The sequence below is a fragment of the Caloenas nicobarica genome, chromosome 1 (genome assembly GCF_036013445.1).
Source record: "Caloenas nicobarica isolate bCalNic1 chromosome 1, bCalNic1.hap1, whole genome shotgun sequence".
Classification (NCBI taxonomy): domain Eukaryota; kingdom Metazoa; phylum Chordata; class Aves; order Columbiformes; family Columbidae; genus Caloenas; species Caloenas nicobarica.
The window spans coordinates 206114482-206136416 of NC_088245.1; the positions used below are offsets into that span (position 1 = coordinate 206114482).

Sequence of the window (21935 nt, forward strand, 5' to 3'; positions counted from 1 at the left end):
CTGGCTATCTGAAAAACTTGAAGTTTCTTGCAACATGAGAACAATTTCACCAAACACAAAATAAAGAAGAAATTAAAATCCTGGAGCAGCTGATGCTCACCTGGTTCTACAGCTCCTCTGAGGATGCCAATGACGTTGTAAATTCGTGCTATTTTATTGTTTGTATGAACATGCATTCTGACTTTTCTGAAATGAAAAGCAATATGTGCTAACCATTTCTGAAAGAAAAGGCAATAAAAATGCAACAAAATAGCTTGTAAGCCAGAAAGTTCATGCTTCTGTTCTGCTTTTGTGTTCAGCACTGATCTAACCTGTCATGCTGTATCAGTGTCCCATTTTTATCTCAGGTTAACCTGCTGACAGAAAGACTCCTTAGAAACAACCCTATCAAGTGGGCCAATCTATAAACTTTCAAACATTTACAGAATTTATTGAATTTTTTTTCATGGGAGTCAATCGGGTAATTGTGTATTAGAAGAGTAAACTGAAAAACACATACAGTAATTAAAAATACATTCATATTTTGATCAACATTATAATTGTGGATATATATGTTCTTGTAAAGAATACACTTTGGTTTTGTAGTACAACTCAGCGTAATAAGATAGAACTTGGAGAGAAAGTCATTAGAAATCTTCATCCATGAATAAATTGAAATCTCTGTTTAGAACTGCAATCTAAGTGAACAAGATTTGTCAATCCTCCATCCTTCCCCCACCCAGCAAAATCCACTTGTGAAATTTTATAAAAAACAAGGCAATTCAGGTATTAGGAGAGCTAAAAATAATGTAGCATTCAGCCCCTCTTAACCTGTAGAAGAAAGAAAGCATCAAACAATGTTTTTGTGTGTGTCTGGCAAAACACCAAGAGTTTCAGATTTGAAGTTATCTTTTCAGCAGCAAATCTGCATAGCTGTCAAAATCAAAACCCACTTCAGGACAGCTACTGGAGCTCTGCCCAGAAAATAACTGACACCAGTGCCTTGAGCATGCATTTACTTGCACGCTTTCCATGGACAAGTGTCATTCTGCCTAGACTCAAAGGTTCATTTTAATATTGAGCCACTCTGAGGAAGAAGTATATGTAGAATTATCCCATATTTACAAAAACTGTTAACCTATCAAGCAGGAAGATGTTAAATAGTGTATTCAAAAATATTTCCCATGTATAAGTTTTTGGGATGAATCGTGTTGTTTCTTTTCTCACTGTTGCCCTTTAAGATATTCCAAACAGCGTCTTAGTTACGTCAGATGTGTTTTCTTATTTATTTATGCCTACTTTATTCATTTTCAGCTAGTGCTAAAGCGGAGTAGAAAAGAATAATGATCAATTAAGTCTTTACAAAATTATATATTCAGACATACTCTTGTTTTGCGGTAGTGATAATTTGTGATAATTATATTACACACTGTTCATTGTGGTCCACTACCAGTCCTCATAGAATACCTCATGTAAACTGAAAGTATTTTTAAGTGAAAAAAAGTGAAAAAAAGTGATAGAAATGTGATCTTTAGCTTTATCTATTGCAGTTTATCAGCTATAAACAAGGAAGAATGCTCTGACAGTCCCTGGCAGCCAGTAAAATCCCTGGTCGCTAAATACAGTTTTTACATGGCTTAGTCTGCTAGACAGTGACTCTGTTAGTGCTGGAGACCTGGGCAGTTGTATTTCTCTGCTGGAGCTGAAAAATGTAAACCACAAACACAGTATTACTAATCCAACTGGTGAAAGCCAGTTCCTCCCAGACAAATTAATAAGACATATGTGCTTTGGGTTCTTCCATCCTGCTTCCAACCGTGGACCTACCAGGTCTGGGGAACTGTATATGGGACAGGCTGCCCAGGGAACTGGTGGAGTCACCATCCCTGGAGGTGTTTAAAAGGCATGTAGACAAGGTTCTTAAGGACAAGGTTTAGTGCTAGAGTTAGGTTATGGTTGGACTCGATGACCTTGAGGGTCTCTTCCAGCTGAAATGATGCTATGATTCTATGACTCCCAAATCACTGACAACCTTCATAGATTGGAGTTCACAGAAACACCAGGAGGCTTCCAGTGGACAAGGGAAACATGCGTAGAAGAGAACTACTGAATTATCAGTCCTTCCCCATTTGACTGCTAGAAGCCATCTGTCCTATTGTCTCCTTGGTCATCAGAAAGAGGAAAGACCAAAGCTTGGAGGAGGAAGTTTGGGTTAATTCAACAATATTAAATATGTCTACTTACTGCTACGTAGCCACTTTTAAAAGGACCAGCGAAACAACGTCAGAACCTTGAAGTAATGATTAAAGTTAGAATGACAGGGCTGGACCTATGCTGTGGGAATCTGTCTATCCGTTGACACTGGGGACACTGAGAAAAAACATAGTTTCGACAATTTATTTTCAAATTCTAATAGCTATCACCAAGTGTTTCCCACTCATAAGGAAGTAAATTTCTCTAGAATATCTCTAGATGTATTGTTTCACAGTCTTTTTCTTGTGGAGGCTTTTTTTGCAATATTTTATAAATAGGAAAATGTTAAAACAGACCTTGTAGAAGAGTTCCCTGCAAATCCTGGCCCTATGTTGTATGGCACATTGAGACTTCCCTTCCAGCTGATGTCTGGAGCTGCAGGTCCTCCCATTGCGCTGTCAAGTGAAAATCAAGACAAATGTAGTTGACTAGTAGGCTAAAACCTTAAATTCCCTTAATGGTTACTGCACCTAAAACAAGGTGAGTTTACAAAGTTCTTAAAAACATTTTGCCACAAGCAGATTGCTTTGGATTTTTCACATTTTCTGAAGTACACACTACTACAAAAGAACTACAAATACAAGTAACAGCATAGATCTTACCATCTTAGTATAAAAAATTTTGCTGCACATTTGTGAATACTGACTTCTAGCGAGGAGGTCATATGTATACTCACCGTAATAACACTTCTGCGTCATGATATCCAATGGGATGAACTGGGATTTTGGGAATCCCTACACCTTCATTAACTTTATACCTGAAAGTGTACTCTGAGAAACCAGAACAAAATGTCAAGTTTATAGTGTTCTTAGCAAGTTTCACCAAACTGGAAATATGTTTAAACAGTGCAGCCACACAGTAGCCACAAGCATGCATGACCTTTTTTTTTTTTTAATTCTTAGCTCATTTCTTAGATGTTGTTTCTAGGAAACAAAAAAGTAATGACAGAGCCACAAACCCTATAGTGCATCTGCACAACTGTGTAAGTCCCTGTGTTTGATGCAAGGTTAGATTTGCTGTCCATCCACATGATTACATCTCCTTCAAGGTGACTGAGGGGCAGCCAAGCTGGTGTGTGAGGTGAAGACAGCCCCTGTGCAGCCTGTTTACAAGCTGTAGAGAACATCCGCAGATGCGTTTACCTAGGTCAAAGACAGTCAATGTCTTGCTGAATCTGATGGGCCAGGCACACACAATCTATCTTTTTTTTTCAGTATGGTGTTGTCTTATGCCCCCAACAATGATCACACGAGCCACAGAGATTTGCAGAAGCACCCCTGTGTTCCCACCACATTGGCAGACAGGACTGGTAGGCATCTTAGTTCAGATTGTGTTCAGGATGCCTACAAGGACAAGACAAGCACACGGTGCCAAATTTCTAAAGACTCCAGGCTACTGTTATTTTTAATACAGAAATTTTACTGCCTGTAAAGAGGATTTTAAATTGCTTTTCTACTTGGAATTTATGAGCAGCAAGGAAACATACCTCCAAGCAAAGGTATTACTCCTCTTTGATGGTAGACTATAATCTAGTTTAAACTGGTCCTCTTGAGAAACACAGGTATTTAAAAATGTCTATAAATTCTCAGCCATTTTCTAGTGCTTCACAGTCTGTAAGCCTACATGTCCTACTTTTCTAAGAGTTACAAAGCTGGGATCATACAAAGGAATTTTCCTAAATACTTAACTTTCCCTGCCTAACTCTAAAGCAACCAGTTGAAATGACATACAGCTAGAACTTAGTCTGCAATAGGAAAATTAACTAATGCTAAAAATAATAATAAACTGTATAAAAAATGGATTAATTTCTAGTGCCACAATAACTTTCAGCACCAGTTTATGAAGCACTTGATGGCCGAGGGTTCAGATCTTTCACTCACCTTTCGCAGGATAACCTGGCGTCAGAGGGTCCCCTGCCCCATTCAGGTTCAACACATTCCCACGCTGGGCTCCTCCACCTGGAAGGTTCCAGCCATCTGGATAAGCATCTACTCCTGGGGCACAGTAGTCAGCAGGATCTGAATAAAGTATGATCCCTTGGGCTCCTGCTATTATGGCATTTTTAACCTGTGAAATTATTTGCTTTTAAGAAATGCATTTTTTCTTTTTTTTTTTTTAATTTTTTCTTCCATGGGAACATAGCCTTAGAAGTTGTGTATGTGGAAGAGTGAAAATGTCCACAGACTCCTTATCAAATATTTACTTCTTCAAAATACTGCAGTTCTATGGATGAAAAGTATTAGAAGCCTTGGCTCTACCAACTACTCAGTTCCCTAAATTAACCTTTTGCAAGAACTGCCTAAGGAGTTTGCAGTCATCTCCGTCTCAGGAGATTAATACATTCATCTGTTTTTATTGTTTTGGAAGTTATTCTTAGAATGCAGTCACAATGGACATATTGCAGGCTTCCTTCTGCTCATATGTTCCAACTTATAGCCCTCATTAACTCCCTCTGGCTCTACCATGACAGTGTCTGACCCACACAGGAAAAAATAAAACACAACCCTTACTTTGTTTCCTCTAAAAATCTTCCCATATCTGGCAATGACAATCTTTCCTGTACAGTTAATTCCCATTTCACGCTCCAGTTTAAAAAAATCTTCAGTGCGGCCATAATTCACATATACCAGATCTGCCTGCACAGAAAAGAAAAGCAGTTACAGGGCAACTGGTCATTAAACACATAAAATCACTGGTTTTGGAAAGACACAGTTTTATTCACTGTATCTGATATAGTTTTGTTTTGAGTGGTTTTTTTTTTTTTTGCATTTCTACAAATAAGAACCAGTGCTCATAAAAACAATAGCAAATGATTTCCATAATATTCTATAGGAGGCCGTGGCTCAAACTGTTGGCCTTTCTATATTATCCTTCACTGAGGCTGTAAACTAAACCAATGTCCTTTGCTAAACTGAAAAACTTCTGTGGCCATGAAAAACTAGTGGTATTCCTTGCATACACAAACATTCACTATTATATAATTTAATCTGTGCAATGCAAAGTTGTCCCTGACTTGTCCCTTCATGACGAATTATCAGATTAAGTGAGGGACATTTATAGCCTTTGAAGACATTTACTTAATCCAAAATGTTTTGCAAATTGATTTATATATTGCTATTTCTACTTAAGGCTTTAGCAAGTCCTCTCCATATGACTGAGTAATGTGGAGTAATCTGAGATGTACCTGGCATTTTCCATGAAGATAAAAGTTTTTCACTTGTTATGTGATTTAGATTTCTAGCAATTTGGGAAAGCTTTTTTCCTAATAGGAGACCTCTAACCTTCACACAATATGTGGCCTAGCTGTCCTTACGTGTTCTCTTATACTAATGGTTAATTAAAACTACTACAAGAAATATTTTTTAGAAGTTGGAGCAACCTATCACAGCAAGTGTTTCGCAATATATGACTTCAGTTAAAAATACTCTTACATATTATTTTTCTTACCTCTGGTATTCCTTGTCCTGAAAAAGCATTATATGGTGGTAGTATATCAGTAACATTTTCATACCCCTGTGGTGGTGGTTCAAACAATGATGTATTGAAAATCTATCAATAAATAACAGAAGTCTTTGGTCAAACACACCACCTCCAGGCACAAGTTTGTACTCTAAGCTTGGTTATTGCAAATGATATGCTACTTTCCATAAATTGTTAGCAAAAATAAAATTCTAACTAGCATGCATAAGTTCAAACAAAAAAATAGCTAAGGTTTTGAATGCAGATGTAAATACTGAGATAGATCTCTTGTTAGAAGATGCTCATCAGTTGCTGACTGAACCTAGGCAAAGAAGTAGCTGAAAATTGTCACCAGGTGGTGACAATAAAAAGACACTCAGTTCATCCATGCCATCACACATTTTTTGTGATTCCTCTCACCTGTATTATTACTCCTCTCTTCACCTCTTTGCTAGTTATGCTCCAATCCAATGTGCTGCCTTTCATCACTACCTATTGTAACACTCACGTTGCCTGAAGGTTCATGTCCACTCTTTCTCACTTCATGAGATTATAGCTGAAAAACTATGTTAGGAAGTTTCTGGAAGAATTTCTTCATTCTATCATCCCTAAGCTCTATCACCTTCAAGCACATATTCCTTAGTTTCTACGAGGGGTCTTCATCCCTACCTATGTGCTATGATGCTTCTCTAGCAGCCTCATCTCCTCTCCTTGCTCAGGTTCCTTGTCAGATTTTACACCTACTTCCTTAATTATTATTACTGCCAACACCAACTTAGGAGACACCATAGGAAGCCAGTAGGATCAGGTTCAGAACAAATGGAACAAAGCAGTACTTCATACAATGGGTGGGATCTGTGTGGCATTCCTTACCTCTGCATGTTGTGGAAGCAAAAATTGTACAAATGTTCAAGCAGTGTTTGGACAGGTACTTGGGAGAGAGATCTAATGAGGGTTACTAAGTGGATAAATACTTGGAAAAGAGGTCTAATGAGGATTCTTAAAGACACTAGTTGTACTATGCTCAGAGAACCCCTGAGCTGAAAACAGCTAGACACTAGAAGAATTGAATGCCTTGAATGTATTTCTTTGTTCTTAGGGCTGTTTATGGAAACAGGATATTGGCCTAGATGTATCCTTAAGCTGAAGCGCTGAGGCCATTCTTACACCTTGTGGTCTATTGGTATTAGTAGTAGCCTCTCCACACATCCCTCTCTACTGTATGAGGCACTGAGATTTCAGCCACTCTGCTGTTCCGCTGCACAGCCTGGAAAAACATTTCCGAGTTCCCTTTGCACTGGATTTTTTATCATATTATAAAGCACATGCTGGGATGGGTGGGTGGGAAAAGAGAGGAAGATACTGTTTCTTTAAAGAAGTCTGACATAAATATAGTTTAATCCTTAAAAAGATCACCTCATTCCCTTCATCATCAATTACTGAGATGTAGTTTGGCTCTTTTTCATTTGGGTATGAGAGAAGTACGTCATAATGAACGAGTTCTGCTGAATCCAGTCCAAATTCCTTCCACTGGCCTTGAATTTGTTTGGCAAGAAGAAGATTCTGTTCAGTTCCTGCGAGGTGAGGCAACTTGGTAAATGAGCTAGAATAAAGCAGAAAATCGCTTGTAAGCAGCAAATGCAGAGAAACACAATAGTGAACTTGGATCAGTGTGTATAAAGCTTATCTTCAAGCCACATGCATGGAAAGTAAGGTCTTATAATTAAAGTCTGAGCTGTATAACATGATTGTTTATCAGAGTCTGCATCAACATAAACATAAAATGAAGTCAGAGCAGAGGATCTTTCCTGCGGCCTTAAGATAAGTCAGCTGAACCTTTCCGTTCGCTTAATAGAAATAGCCATGTCTACACACAAGCAATGGAAATCAGTGTCAAAGACATTCAGCAAAAGAACATGAACAGTATGCAAGAAGCAGAAATAGGTACAGAAAAGCTACATATTCAGAAAGGAGTCCTCTAAATAATTCTGATGTCTGATGATGGGTTGGTACATTGTTGGCATAACAGGTACTAATAATTCTAAATTCAACTTGAAAATCATTATGTCAAATTGTCTGAATAGACTCAGGGGTTTTTTTCTTAATCAAAAGCGTAAATAATATAAACCTTCTTATCAACGTTTACATCCAGAACAGATATAACACATAATGGTGATAAACAGTCAGGAACAAGATCCAGCCCCTCTCAGCTACCTTACAGAAATCTGTCTACAATTTGTTTGGTCTAGTGAACAAATGAGTTATGGTGAACACTGATCAGCCAGCAGGGTACTAAGCACCAGCTACGAATTCCCAACGGGCTATTTGTTAATGGCTGCCCCACGGATGTCAGACACCATTAATTACCATAAATCAGTGGTATCAAGTACTATGATTAGTACCACCTCAACCTGTCAGTTCAGACTATTTTCAACCCATCTAACAACTTCTTCAGTTTGAGCTTCCTCAGCTTCCAAATGAGACGATGTCCAAAGCCTTGTCAAAGTCAAGGATGTTACAGCCACTGCAACATCTCCACTGATACACATAGCCAGTCTTTTCTTTGCAGAAGATAATCACCCTAATCAAGGTGATCATATAAACACATAGTAAAAAATGCTGGCTGTTCCTATTTTCATGTTCTTCATTTGTTAGAACAGGCAACAGATTCCAGAAGGATGTCTGGTCACACTTGCATGGACTGAAGTGAAGCTGACCAGCCCACAGTTCCTCCAGGTTGTCCTTCTTGCTTGACTTAAAGATCATCAGCCTTTTCAGCCACCAGTAACCTCCTTCAATCACCAGAACTTCTCACAGACAGCAGCCTTGCAAACGCAACGTCCAGGTCTTTCATGCGAATCGCATCTGGCGTTTGAATGCAAATTCTCCATGTAGATCACAAACTTCTGCTCTCTGCTGTTGTCCTTCTCTCTCTTTAAACTGTGTGGGTATGTACTGAGGTTCAGAAGTAATCTTTGCCAAAGCTTGTTGCCTGTCTTCTTCTTGCACCTTAATTGTCTAGAGTACTTTAAGCACCTTTTAATTCCTTAAGTACTCTGGTTTAAATACTACATGTGCCATCAGGAAAAATACACCGAATAACACATGAAGCCTTTTAGCAGTCTGCATTTTCTGATAGTTTCTCCTAGTTTGTTTTCCCCACTTGATAAAAGCAGATTTAGCAGGATAGTGTATTAGTATAATTTTTCTGCAGTTCCTGCTTTTTATTTGAACTTAGGAAAAAAAAAACCAAACCCAGTATGAATATTTGGCCCATCATCAAAGCAATCAAACAAACTAGACACCATTAATATCCTGTGGCCAAGAAACTTTAGCATGATTGCAGAGCTATTTCATGCTATCATCAATCTCTATGTTGCCTGGACTCTCACTCAAATATAATCTTCAGGAACTTTATAATCTACTTAGAGCAACAAACACAAAATAGGATAAGGCCTACAGACTTAAAAAAGCAAATTGATGTTAGAAACGAAACCATTTGGTTTTAGAATAAATGCACAGAACATCTGTCAGCAATCCTTTGATGTTTATGACGCAGCTGCTGACTTACATGCTGAATATTAACATGTTACTAACCAGAGGTTGTATTTGTTAACTTTTTGTCTGAACTTCTTTGTTCTTTTGTAGAAAATATGTACCTTCAATGCATGAGAATGAGGTTGGTTTTTTTTTTTCCATTTCCAGTGAAATGCACAGCAAAAAGAAAGGGTTTTATATATCCTTGGCATTTTAAATGTTTTGAAAGAACTGCATGGATGCACTAGGATGCAAAAAGTATTTTTAATAACAAATACATCATGCAAGACTTAAACAACCATATACACACTGCGCTTGTACAGGGCCCTTCACCTTCTGAAAGAGAAGACAGGGTATAACGGGAACTCAGGCACCCAATGAATAGGACATTATCCAGTCTGGCCACACTACAGGAGTTACCAGTTGTAACTATATGTGCAATTCAGCATCATGAAAACTTTGTAACATTTTGAATATATTCATTTTCTATTTAGACTAATTGGGTTATTAGCCACTCAAATCGAAAGTTTAAGCAGACACTGGACAGATTATCAACCAAATGTAATTAATAGCAATCAGTGTATCCCAAATACAGTAAAATCATCCCAGTCTGAGACAAAGCAAAGTTATCTAATGTTAGAGCTTCAGACACTTTAGAGGAAAAAACAGACACACTGCACAAAATGAAGACTATGGAAAACCATAATAAAAAAGCATGATAAGTACTGGCAATAATGCAGCTTGAGAGAAGTACACTTAGCAGTACAAGCACTCCAAAAAGGTGACTTCAGAAATAGGGAGGGGTGGACAGAAGGGCTGTGAGTTTCTCCCTTCCTCCCCCAGACATTCTGCACAAACCAAATACTTCCATCTTAACAGCTCTGCTTTCAGAGGCTGTTCCTTGGAGCTGAAGTTATCACCTTCTGGCTTTTGTGTCTGTTAAAATTATTCAAAAACCAAGACACACAGGGCTTACCGAAGGAATTGCTTGATGTTTTCTGCTTTCATTTCAGCTGCAAGTTTCTGTCTCACATTTTGATAGACATCTGAAAAGTTAGGGTTTTTTTCATTCGGTTTTGTAAACCATCCTGAAACACAATTGAAGAGCTTCCTACTTACCAAGAACCTGAGTCCTCACATATTTGAGCCCATGTGCAACCCAAAGTACTGAACAGTCTAATTAAAACCATGAGGATGAACTGAGCGCAGAGCACCCTCTGTCAGCGTTTTCTGGCTTAGACACAGAAGTGAAACAGAAAAGTAAAATACACTTGGCTGACTGAACTGCAAAAAAAGGTGACATAATTAAAAGAGTACATGCTAAATTTCTGGCCCTCTTTTTAAGGCAGATTCACCTCTCATTAATTTTAAACTATAGTTTAAATTCCCAATTACCTGTTTGCAGTGGGAGGACTGAACTCCGGATACTCATTATGAAATTCCCTTATTTAATTTATAGATATATTTAGAATTATGTACTTAAGCATATTTAAAGTGACAGTCTATGACTCAACAGCCACCCTGCCAGCATTATAATAGTTACAGATTCGGGAAAAGGTGGGGATAGTCTATTTAATAATTGAAATAATAAAGTTAACTGTGACTCTAGTCAGTTTTAAAAAGTTAAAGATTTTCAGTTGACGTAAATCTGAAAGCAGAGAGTATATCAACTATATGAATTTGTCTTTAAAAAAATATATATACATATCCTTTTACTATTATAGCTAGAAAATCCCAAACTGGGAAAATTGTGATAATAAAGCAAAGTATATGTGCTGTTGCATGCACAATACATATGACGTGTTAGACTTAAATGCAATTGTAGTAACTCTCTGAACATAACAGTGATACTGGATGAGATCAAAGGTCCATCTTTCCCAGCGTTCTGTTTGGGAGCATGGCCAAAAGATGATATTCAGGGAAATGAATAAGAAGAGCACACACACCAGAAACTTGCCACTCAGTGACCATCTAAATCAAATGAATGTTTTTTTATATTTAATAGCCTTCAGGGATTTTTCTTTCATGCTTTAGCTTTAGGTGTGCGCTACAACACAAGTTTAAAAAGGACAGATGCAGATGTGCAATTTTAGGCTTAAAATCAAATGCTGCAATTGACGGCTGAAAAGAATCTAATGTTCTAGTGGAGTTCATTGTACATGATGGGAAATTCAGCAACTCCACTTTTGGCTGTCAGTCAAAACTCCTCCTCCTCTGCCTTTTAATTTTTAAAATAGCAACTGAAAAGAGCATTTAAATAGATCTGCAGTAAAAAAATCAGGAAATACTAACAAAAGTAATAATCCTGAAGGTTTTGCAATCACAGTAGTCTCAAACTCTTCTGTTAATCTCTGCTCTTTGAAAGTCTGACTGCCCGTTATGGGAAGCTGTCAGTTCACCGGGGCTCGTTTTGGGCTGAAGCACACAGCTATTATATTCCCCTCTCTCCCTAAAGACAAAAAAAACCTGCTGGAGAGAACGACCTCTTAGAAAAACAGTGGGACGAGTATTTTACAACACCCTTAAAAAGCAGTAGAAGCTCCCTGATGGGGCGTCAGTCACATCAGGGGTTGCACATCAGCATCTGCAGAGGGCGAAGGCCACGGGCTGAGCCCCGGGGATCTCTGTACTCACCTGCAAGAAAGCCCAGCAAGAAGCAGCCCAGCAACCCGGGGCAGCCCAGCCATGCGCAGAGGGTGGACTTGCTCCTGGCCATACCGGTGGCCGGTGGCTTTGCAGGCTGAGAGGAGAGCAGGCAAGCAGCTGCCTTCCTCCTCCTCCTCTTTCTCCTCCTCGTCCTCCTCCCGCCCTCAGCCTCAGGGCTGGCCCTGGTTTCTGTGATTCTCAGCTCTCCTCCTGCCCAACCAGCCTTAATCCCTGGATGACCACAATATGATTTTCTGAGTGCAAGAAAACACTTGCATTTCTTAGTCTCACCCCACAAGACCGCCTGTGAGTAGCTTTATGTGTATTTCTGTGAGAAATATGCATCTAGACTGTCCACTAAGCAATGCATAAATACTATTTTAAAGGCTAATTTCTATTAATTATCATGATTATCTGGTTTTGAAAGTTCCTGTTTTAGGCTTAATCACAATCAGTATTTGTTCTAGTGGAAGTGGCCAAGAGATGAAATGGAGGATGGGAAAACTTATTTTCTCCTTACCAAGGAAGCACTGAATTGCTCCCCTTTGTAATTCAGGGTTACATTAATCCTTGGCAAGTGATGAATAGTTAGAGCAGCTCAGAATACAATTGAGATTAGCCAGTGGGGACTTCTAGACGTCATCCAATTTGCAGCTGGGAAAACTTGCAAAATGATTTCCTATATTCTCTAGCTTTTTATGTTTTGGATTACAAGGTTCTTAGCATTAAGGTCGCCTAGTCTAATTCAGCCAAATCCATCAGTATCTCATGGGAAAGTACACAACCTCAGCCCAGGGAATAGTCAAGATATTTTCATAGAATCACAGAATCATATTTTGCACAAACTTACCCTATCCTTACACATCACTCCCTGCTGGTGAGTTCCTGCACAACAATGCAGAAGCCAAGACTGATCTTTCTGGGACTGAGGACCTGCCCATCTGAGACCAGTTATCTGGCTGAAGACAGGAAAGCTTCTTCTGGGGGCCTGGTCATGCTCCGAGTTCTTATCACTCCTGAAAGAGTCCAAAGTAGATTCATGTTGTTAAAGAAATGGCAGTGCTCCAAGTATCAAAACCTTCTTAAATAGACTAGATTGAGCTGAAAATACTCAGAAACAGCTGAAAAGACTGGTTAATGTCCTAATTACTTCACTAAGGCATTTCAGAGATTAGAAAAGAGTTATACCACATGGGTATTCTGCACCAGTCACAGCCACTGTTTTAATGATACATCTGGATGTCTTTGTTCAAATGATAAGCACGTCCAGTTTTGTCATTTTTTTCCTGTCATTTCCCAACTGCTTATAAGCCATGACAAATTCTGAACAGCATGGACTTTTCACACGAACATCTTGCTTGACATATACAAACCAGATGGAATTCCACCTACAGAACTTATAAAGAATGAGCATATTGTTGTATTATTAGCATTTATATAGCACCACAGGTGTAGGACTGGCACATAATAGGCAGTAAAGTGACAAGGGCTTTTGGAGATTACTGTCTAAATTAGACCTCACATGATGAAAACATCAGTGGAGGAAGAAGTTAAGAATAGCAACGGTGAGAAAGTATGAAATGTATTTATTTCTATGCCTACATCTTTTTTAAAGAGATAAGGGCATTGGCAATGCTGAGGTTGAACAATAGCAGGAACCAAGCAGCTTCTACCACTTAAAATACAGTCCTAGTACTATTAGTTATTGGTTGTGGCATGTTCTTACATTCCACAGATTGGCTACTGGTGGAGTATACTATATTCCATAAGACTCATCTCTGAGGCACTTCCTGACCAAATCAAAACCACGTAATTGGCCATCCTATTATTTTACACGGGGTTTTTCCTGCTAGAACTAAGATATTATGAGTGCAAGATACTGTTAAGACTGTTTCTCTGATAATAGTTGGGTATTTATTCAACGCTGAAAATTCCAGCCTTAGTCTAAATTTACTCAAGGTTAAGACTTGAGGCTAACAGGCGATAAAACCAGTCCTAAGTCATCACAAAAAATATTCGATACAAGCAATGTGAAAAAATTAATAGGAAAAGGGATTTCTTTCCTCAGACCAGGTGACAAAATTGCAAAAAAAGGTCCAAACCAAACTCCTGAATGCACAGTACTTCTTCAAATTAATATCACTTTTAAAACTAGCAAGAAACTGCTATTGCATAAGTCTCATATTGAGCTCAGGAGTGATGAGAATTGCTTATGCGTAGAGTGAAAACAAGAGTAAAATTCAGCTGAAGCTAGCAGAACTTGCAGATAGCTACACACATTCTCCTTAGTTAAAAAAAAACCAAACATCCCTGGTAAACAAGAAAAGCTCCAAACATGGCAAGGATACACACACCAAATGCAAAACTAGCATGTATTTGTGTGTTGAATGCATAATTATGATAGGTAGCCAATTAGCAAAACCAGAAACACTGCAGAAAAAGATATAACATACAGAATGAATGCCAGGGCTTGTAAACTGCAGGTTGTAGCTGCTTAGCAACTAGGCCCTGATGGTTAATATCAGCAGCAAGAAAGATGCTACTGTTGTGCTGCTTGTCCTACTGTTTGACTAAAGGCTGAACTTATGGCTTGAGGGCTCCAAGGGCCCTGGTTTGTGGGAAAGGCAGCTCTTGCAGGAAAAATGGCAACAGGGGAATGCTCAACCGCAATTTCAAATCAGTAGTTTCCTTCTGACCCTGCCAGTTGCAGAGTCCTCCAGAACTCTCCCACGGCCTCTGCAGTCTATCTGACTACCAGATTAAAAGGGCAGTAGATTTTGATGCTTTGAATTAGAGTCTCTGCTATCTTGAACTTCAGCAGTCCATTATCAGATTCCAGCTAAAATAAAGTGCACGTTGCTGGCAGCTGACAAGTTTGGCTTGCAAAATTTGACCCTTTCTTCTACAAGAAGAATGTACCCAGTGATGCAGAGAGAGAGTACAGGACTGCACATTGAACACAAACCAAATTATGTCTTCCAGTATATACAAGAATTTTCTCAAGAAGACAGAGCCAGCTTCTTCAGTGGTGCATGACAGAAGATGAGAAACAACAGCCAAAAACTAAAACAACAAGAGGTTCTATCTGGATATAATGAAAAGCTTTTCCATCACAAGGGCAGTGAAGCACTGGAATATGTTGCACGGAGAGGTTATGTGGTCTCCATCCTTAGAGATTTTCAAGACCAGACTGGATAAAACTGCGTATAACATGGTCTGACCCTGGAGCTCACCCTGCTTTGAGCAGGAGTTTGGACTAGAGACCCTCTGAGTTCTCTTCCAATCCTACGACAACTCTGCTACTGGCCATCTCTAGCTGAAAACATCTGCAGTTACACAAACAGCTGGATGATTAGTTGTGTTTGTTTGGCTGAAAATGAGTTAATTTTCTTCATGCAGTTAGAAACATTTATTTTTCATAGCCAGCACAGTCATTATTTGGACTTGGTTTGAGAACAAGAGATAACACCCCAGAACAGAGCTAATGTTTTTAACTGGTCTGGTCAGAGAGCCAAGGACACTCTGAACACTCTGCCCACAGGTGTGAGGCATCAAGGAAGGGGGGATGGATGGGGCAGAGCTTGACTGACATCCAGACTGATCAATAAGGGTATTCCAGCCCATTAGTGTCATGCTTCAGATTTAAGGAGAGTCGAGATCTTCTGGTCTCTCTCTCGCATGCGCTTTTTCACTCTTCTTGTCAGAGTCGGAGGAGTTTTGTTCAGAATGTTTACTTTGGCCCTTTGCTGTTCTGCAGAGGCCTCTGGGCCTTTCTGCCCTTTTTCTCTCTTCGGGATTGGCTGTTCGGGACCAGGTGTTGTTTCCTGGGACTAGCTGCTCGGTGTGGATGGAGTTCATAAGCAATTGCCTAGAGTATCTTTTATTTTATATTCTATTATATATATATATATATTTACTAGTACTGTATTAGTATTTTGTTATTTTATTAAACTGTGTTTATCTCAATCCAAGTTTCTCCCTTCCCTTTTGATTCTCTCCTCTATTTCAGGAGTAGGGAGGCGGGTGAGTGAGTAGCTATCGTGGTTGTATTGCTAGCTCAGGTTAAACCACATCAGTAAACTGTGAATTTAACATACTTTGTTGATTTTGTTTTTCTTTCCTGTTAAAAACTGTTCGTTTTTTGTTTGGTTTGTTGCTGTTGTTTGTGAGTGGTATCTTTTGTTTGTTGGTTTGGTTTATTTTTTTTTTTACTTAATTCAACAATCTTTGCTGGCCAATTACTATAGAATAATATCGAAGCTTGAAAGCCAAAACAGCTAATCTGGCCAACAGCACTTGGCAGTGCTAAGAGTGAATTTCAACTCATTATAGAAGTCTAGGAAAAAAAAGACTTTTTTTTAATGTTGCTTGAAGATCTGCATTGCTGAGGGGGAATTAGCCCACAAACCTTCTCTTGACTTATTGTATAGGAAAGGATTTCACATTCAGGGCTTGTTAGCTAATAGTTATGCCCCTGAGATACCCTGACAGTTCTAACAAAAACACAGATGCTTTAAAAGTAGTTATTCCTTTATCTGGCTTCTCATTGTCTGCCTCACCTTAGTAGACTGCTTCAGAGCATCCACCTACTTGCTCATATGGCTGTTTCAGTTTTTTTGAGCTCTAAGAATCAATGGACTGGAAATGTTTCTCAATGCAGCTACAAAGTTCACAAGAATATATTAACAGACAGTACTTTTAATGAGTATTACGTATTTATTTAACCATTATTCCCCACTCGTCTCGTAGGAACTAGATGTCCTCATTCTCAGGCACATGTCAGTTGGTCCGATTTTACTTACAAATGCCAAATGTGATTCTTGCTTCTTTGTATTCTCCTAGTAGATGAGTCATGTGAAATGATATTTCTCACTGCATACAAAACTATTCTTTATTTTTTTTGCTCTTTGTTTAGAACTCATAACCCTAGTGACACATATAGGAAATAGACAGTTGCATATGCGCACATCTGTATATGTTGACATATGGCTTGGACGGCTGACTACAAATCATGTAGCTTCAGTAATTAGCTACACAGTCTTTGCCCTTTGCTGTCCAGTAATGACACTGGCCACTTCTACCTGGAACAGTCTTTGAAGAACTGAAGGCTGCAGCTAAATAAAATAATCACTTAAGTATAGTAACTTTACTAAAAGGCTTTAATGTGAAGAGTGGAAATATTTATGAATAAAGAGGTCTTACAAAAAGAAAAATATCTACCATGACACTGAAATCTAAGAAAAATATCTACCATGACACTGAAATCTATCAGATCCTGGGACAGTCTTCTAAGACACGGTGGAGGCCTCAGCTGAAATTGGCAGATCCAATTACACAAAATATTTGCTGTGCAAGAGGTTATTAATCTTCTAGTGGCAGAGTATCACAAGAAGTGATCTGATTTTCTGAGTCTTCTCTGTCTGATCTCAGTTGTCCCACTGTAGTCTTTTAAGCAGTCTGCCATAAGTTTAAGCTGAACACCAAAATCAGATGCTACAAAGATGGTAATAATTTCGTATCATTTCAAACTAAGGCCATGATGAATTTTCTTTGCTTCTAGTTCCCTTCATATTAAAAATACCTTGATATTGTCAAGGCATAGCAGGGGTAGATTTTAGATGAAAGTAGTTGTATTGCCTTGTTTATACTACAGAGCTTCCTGCTTAATTTTATTTGCAAAAAGCTGCAAGACAGCATGTGAAGCAGAAAATGTCATGGATGTGTACTCTGGGCTGGCTGCCCAAAACTTTTAATGATCATTATACATCCCTCACATGGTATGTGACAATTTTCCCATCTTGATACATGAATCTTTGTGTAAAAGGAGAGCTGAAAGGGCCATCTTGGAGTTTAACAATGCAATTCCAAGGCAAATAATAAAAAGTCAGCAACAATATTAGGAACTGATAGGAATGTGAAATGACTTCTGTTTTCCTGATGCACTATGAAGACTGCTATGATAATCAAACTGGCAAAATTCAAAGCTCTGAAAATAAATACAGTGGTTAGCATTTCTTAAAAGATGAAGCTGAGAGAAAACACGGAAATTTTTCACTCTCAATTCAGAAGTTATCTAAAGCCTGAGCTCTCTGAATGGCGTTCACTACCTTGTTAACATTACTAAATGCATTCCACTTCGGTATACTGTTTGCAAAGAACAAGTTTTTTTGATTTTATGTTCTTTGTCATAATCCCTCCAGTGTTTTTAAAAGCTCCATTTTTAAACGCTTCTGCAAACTGTCATACGTAGTCTTCATGGATGATTATGTTGCTGATATTTATGCTACTTCTTTCAGTGTTTCTGCTGCTGCCTGTACAGAGAAGGCTGCAATGGAAATCTGCCTCTTAACTTCTTCCCAGGCTTCATGTTGATCAGCTTTGTTTTTAATGTCAAACATGGCATCATAGATCCCTGGGAATGATTCTCCTGCATACTTGTTATGGCTGCTTGGAGCAAAGATAACATGCCTGTAGGGAAGTTGAGGGAAAAAAAATAACAATATTCTGCATTAGGAAAATAAAACGTACTATTTTCTGAATAAAACTAAACTCTTTCTTTGTCATCTGTTAAATTCTTGACACTGAAGATGTAAATAAATATGATTATTGCAGTAACAATACCTATAATCTATGCAGCAAAAAAATAAGCTACATTATTCCATGGAAATTCCAGAACTTCATACTTAAGAAGACTTCAGACAAAGTTGACTAAAGTATTTTCATTTCCCTCATTTTAGATGAAATGGAAAGATTTAAAAAAAAGCCAGCTGCTTTTCTCACAGATATATGCCATCTCCAACAGATACAGGCACGTTTTAAGGTAGGAAAGTTGATGCTTTAACAGAGACTGCTATCAACAGAATTTTAATAAGTTATGAGAGGTACAAGGATTGTAGAACTTAAGTTCTCTTTCTGCAGTTACTTTTTAGTGGAACTTTTCAGCAAAAATATTACTGCTCTGAATTATGCAGACTGGTAGAAGGACCAAAAAGCTAGACTTGGCTATTCTGCCTCTCAAACAGGATTTACTTCTTGAACTGGATGAGAGAACTACTGAATTCACTGTTGCTGAAGAACTACTCCCTAGACTGTATTTGCTGGCATGACTATTTTTCTATAATTGATCAAACTGTAGATACTTCAATTATACTCCATTTCACTTTCAAATCATAATAGCTTCCTAAAGATCCTTTATGACTGAAATTACTTGAATTGAGTCCAGAGTCAAACTCTTAGATCTGTTTAGAAGCCCATGGAAGTCAATGGAAATGGGTGGACTGATCTGAATAGGCTTTCAACAAGACTTTTCCTCATTCTGTATAGTGTATCCCACTGAAGTTCTCTCTAATCTTGCTTTGCCTTTTCAAACTTATTTGTCCTGTTTAATCTACTTTTACCACATTGAAAAAAATCATTACAACTCCATTTAGAGACCTGTAAGTCTTAAAGGGATTCTCATAAGGTATTATAGGCAGAGTGAAAAACAAGCCTTTCTTACCTATAGAATGGCCTGCCAGGTAATCCAAGAGGATCGATGAAAGCCCTTTCTAGAAACATGAGCTGATCATTTAGTGATCTAACAGCAAGTAGGCTAAAAACAAAACAAAACAAAACCCAAGAATATGTTAGCTACAAAGTGTTTGGCCCACTCTCATTCCATGCCCCCATGTACACAGCTCTGGATTTACGAAGGACAGTAGGTCAAAGATGTTGAACTTAAAGTGTAGCCCACAAAAGACAGGCCATGTCAGCTAACCTGCACAACAGGATTATGCCGATCTGTACCACGAGATAGTTTGGTTCATAACTTGAAAGTTTCTTAAAGCGGCTTTTAAAGGCCAAGGAATAGTGTCAAAGACAAAGACTTCAAGGCATTTTCTGTCGTGTTGCATCTTATTCCTTTATCTTCTTTTCAGCAGGATGCTTAGGCAGACTATTCTCTTGTACAACTGTATTCCAAAGACCCTATTTTCCACAAAGCCAGCCAGCCACAAATTACTTCAACAAAATCACATTTATTTGTATGTAAAACCACAACATCTGAGAAACAGGAACCTTGTGATGTTAGAATCATCTTTTGAGTCATCCAAGAATTGTGCTTTTCTGATGGCAGATTGTAAATTTCCTAGAGCAGAGACCATCTGTGTCTTTGTGCTTTGAAAAGCTCTGAGCATACTACTGATGTTTAACAAATAAAAGAACTGTGAAGAAGATTATATTGAATATATGTTGGTTTGGTAGTTTGCATCCAAAGAAATCATGGTAGAGCTTCAAAGGCATTCACCAATAAAGAATGGTAAAATTTATATCACAGTAAGCCTGTAGTAACTACTACTGTCAACGAAATTGCTTCAAGTTTACACTGGTGTAAATGGAAACTGAAACTGGTTGGTTGAATTAAAAGCTTAGATTTATGCCACCCATCAATGAAACCACTTTGAAAATGTCACATACATGTCATATGTCATAAATGTCATATTTTACGTAAGAAATTATTGTTAACTCCTTTATCTTGAAAGTCGTTGCCATTAAAAAGATGGCTTTTACTCTCACTTAGGCTTCCATAAGGGTAAGCATATGGCTGAATTAGATTTGTCCCAAGAAATGTAACATACACATATGTATATATAAGAGGAAGTTTCGTTTGTCATTCTGGGCATAGCCTACAAAGAATAAATTAAGAATTAAGTCAAGTGCAAAACAGGCCTTTTGGCATAGGTGGTGCACAGAATTTTTTGAAAGCTCATCAGAAAGTTTGCCACGACTACAATCATGGCAGAGTTTGGGTTTTTTTTCCATTAAATGGCCCCAGTATCATGACAACTAGAGTACTGGCAGACAAAGACCACAAATAAACATTTGTTCTTTAATGATAATCCAGTGACAAAATCTTATGTCTCTACTCAGAGGGAGTTACACAACTGAGCTGGCTCTGCTTATGCTAACCAGCATTCTAGTCAGATCTATGTGTCATCCGGGCACCGCCTGTCAACTAAAACCTGTCAAGAGTTGACAGTAATTAGCTTGGACACTTTTTGGAGCTAACATGGCTCTGCAGTGTCTCTTACGTCCACTAATTCAAAATTTCTATACTTTTGTTTCCTAGAGTAACCAGATCCTTAAAATAAGAGTCCATAAGGACTTATAATGAAACAAATGACTGACAGTCATTTGTCACCAAGGTTATTTAGGGGACTAAATGCAAGTGAAGACGATGCCCTCTAGACGCAGAGGACTACATGGAGTATTTGACTGGAAAAAACAAAAGAATTAAACTTACTTATTGATATCAATTTGTTGCAGTCTCGCATGAAAACTAGCAGCAAGTTCTGTAAAATTCTTCACAGCTGAGAAGAGAGCATCTGGAGGGAGCAGGAAGGAAGCATTTAACTTCAAATTGTAAAGGAACCATTTAAGAAATGAAATTCTTCAAATTAAAGCTTTATCTTTCACTGTGATCATGATGTGTCAATTCTGACTGAATGAATATCAGATGACCTCATATTTCTACATTAAAAATGATGTAATTCTACATGAAAACTTTCCTTGGAGACAACAGAAATCAGTATTTTTGTGAATATTATTATTTTTACTTGAAGGATGTACAGATATACCAAGAACTAGAGCACACATTGCCAAAACCAGACTGTTCAGGTAGGTCTGGGATTTTGATATTGGTCATTAGCTGCCAAGTCCTAAACTGAAAAGTGTATACTGTTGCCAATAAAATAAAGGCTTCTCAGGCAGGAGGCATATTGTGAATCCCTAGAACATGAAATAAAATTTCACAAGATCCCTGTTGTGGCATAGAGATGAACCATTCCTGCCTAACCAAGTCCCATGGCAAACTTCTCGTGGTGCCTGCACTTGTCACCCTGTGCCTATCAACTGATACAAGAGAAGTTCTGATTGGATGTAAGGAAAATGTTTTCACTCTGAAGACAGTAAAGCACTGCTGTCCAGAGAGGTTCTGTAGTTTCTGTCCTTGAAGATTTCCAAGACTAGATGGGATAAAACTCTGAGCAACCTGCTCTGACCTCAGAGCTCCACCTGCCCTGGGC

General features: G+C 38.4%; 2 protein-coding genes across 3 annotated transcripts in view; both read right to left on the minus strand.

Annotated features, from left to right (window-relative positions):
• Positions 1-12742, minus strand: part of NAALAD2 (N-acetylated alpha-linked acidic dipeptidase 2) — a 34660-nt gene extending 21918 nt beyond the window's left edge. The window contains exons 1-9 of one of the 2 annotated variants that reach the window (XM_065628383.1): positions 12725-12742; positions 10205-10316; positions 7108-7294; positions 5680-5781; positions 4743-4868; positions 4113-4299; positions 2909-3002; positions 2529-2627; positions 101-186 (exon numbers count right to left, since the gene is read on the minus strand). In XM_065628383.1, the coding sequence (XP_065484455.1) occupies positions 101-186; positions 2529-2627; positions 2909-3002; positions 4113-4299; positions 4743-4868; positions 5680-5781; positions 7108-7294; positions 10205-10236 (913 nt within the window). In that variant the 5' untranslated portion in view covers positions 10237-10316; positions 12725-12742. Of the gene's footprint in view, positions 1-100; positions 187-2528; positions 2628-2908; positions 3003-4112; positions 4300-4742; positions 4869-5679; positions 5782-7107; positions 7295-10204; positions 10317-11862; positions 11991-12724 lie in introns of those variants that run through there. The other variant, XM_065628374.1, reaches the window with a different exon arrangement.
• A 3675-nt stretch (positions 12743-16417) lies between these two features.
• The window catches only part of LOC135989983 (putative N-acetylated-alpha-linked acidic dipeptidase), a 31420-nt gene continuing 25902 nt past the window's right edge, over positions 16418-21935 (minus strand). Inside the window, exons 17-19 of the mRNA XM_065637136.1 lie at positions 21155-21236; positions 19373-19465; positions 16418-18342 (exon numbers count right to left, since the gene is read on the minus strand). Of these exons, the coding sequence (XP_065493208.1) occupies positions 18153-18342; positions 19373-19465; positions 21155-21236 (365 nt within the window). The 3' untranslated portion in view covers positions 16418-18152. The remainder of the gene's footprint in view (positions 18343-19372; positions 19466-21154; positions 21237-21935) is intronic.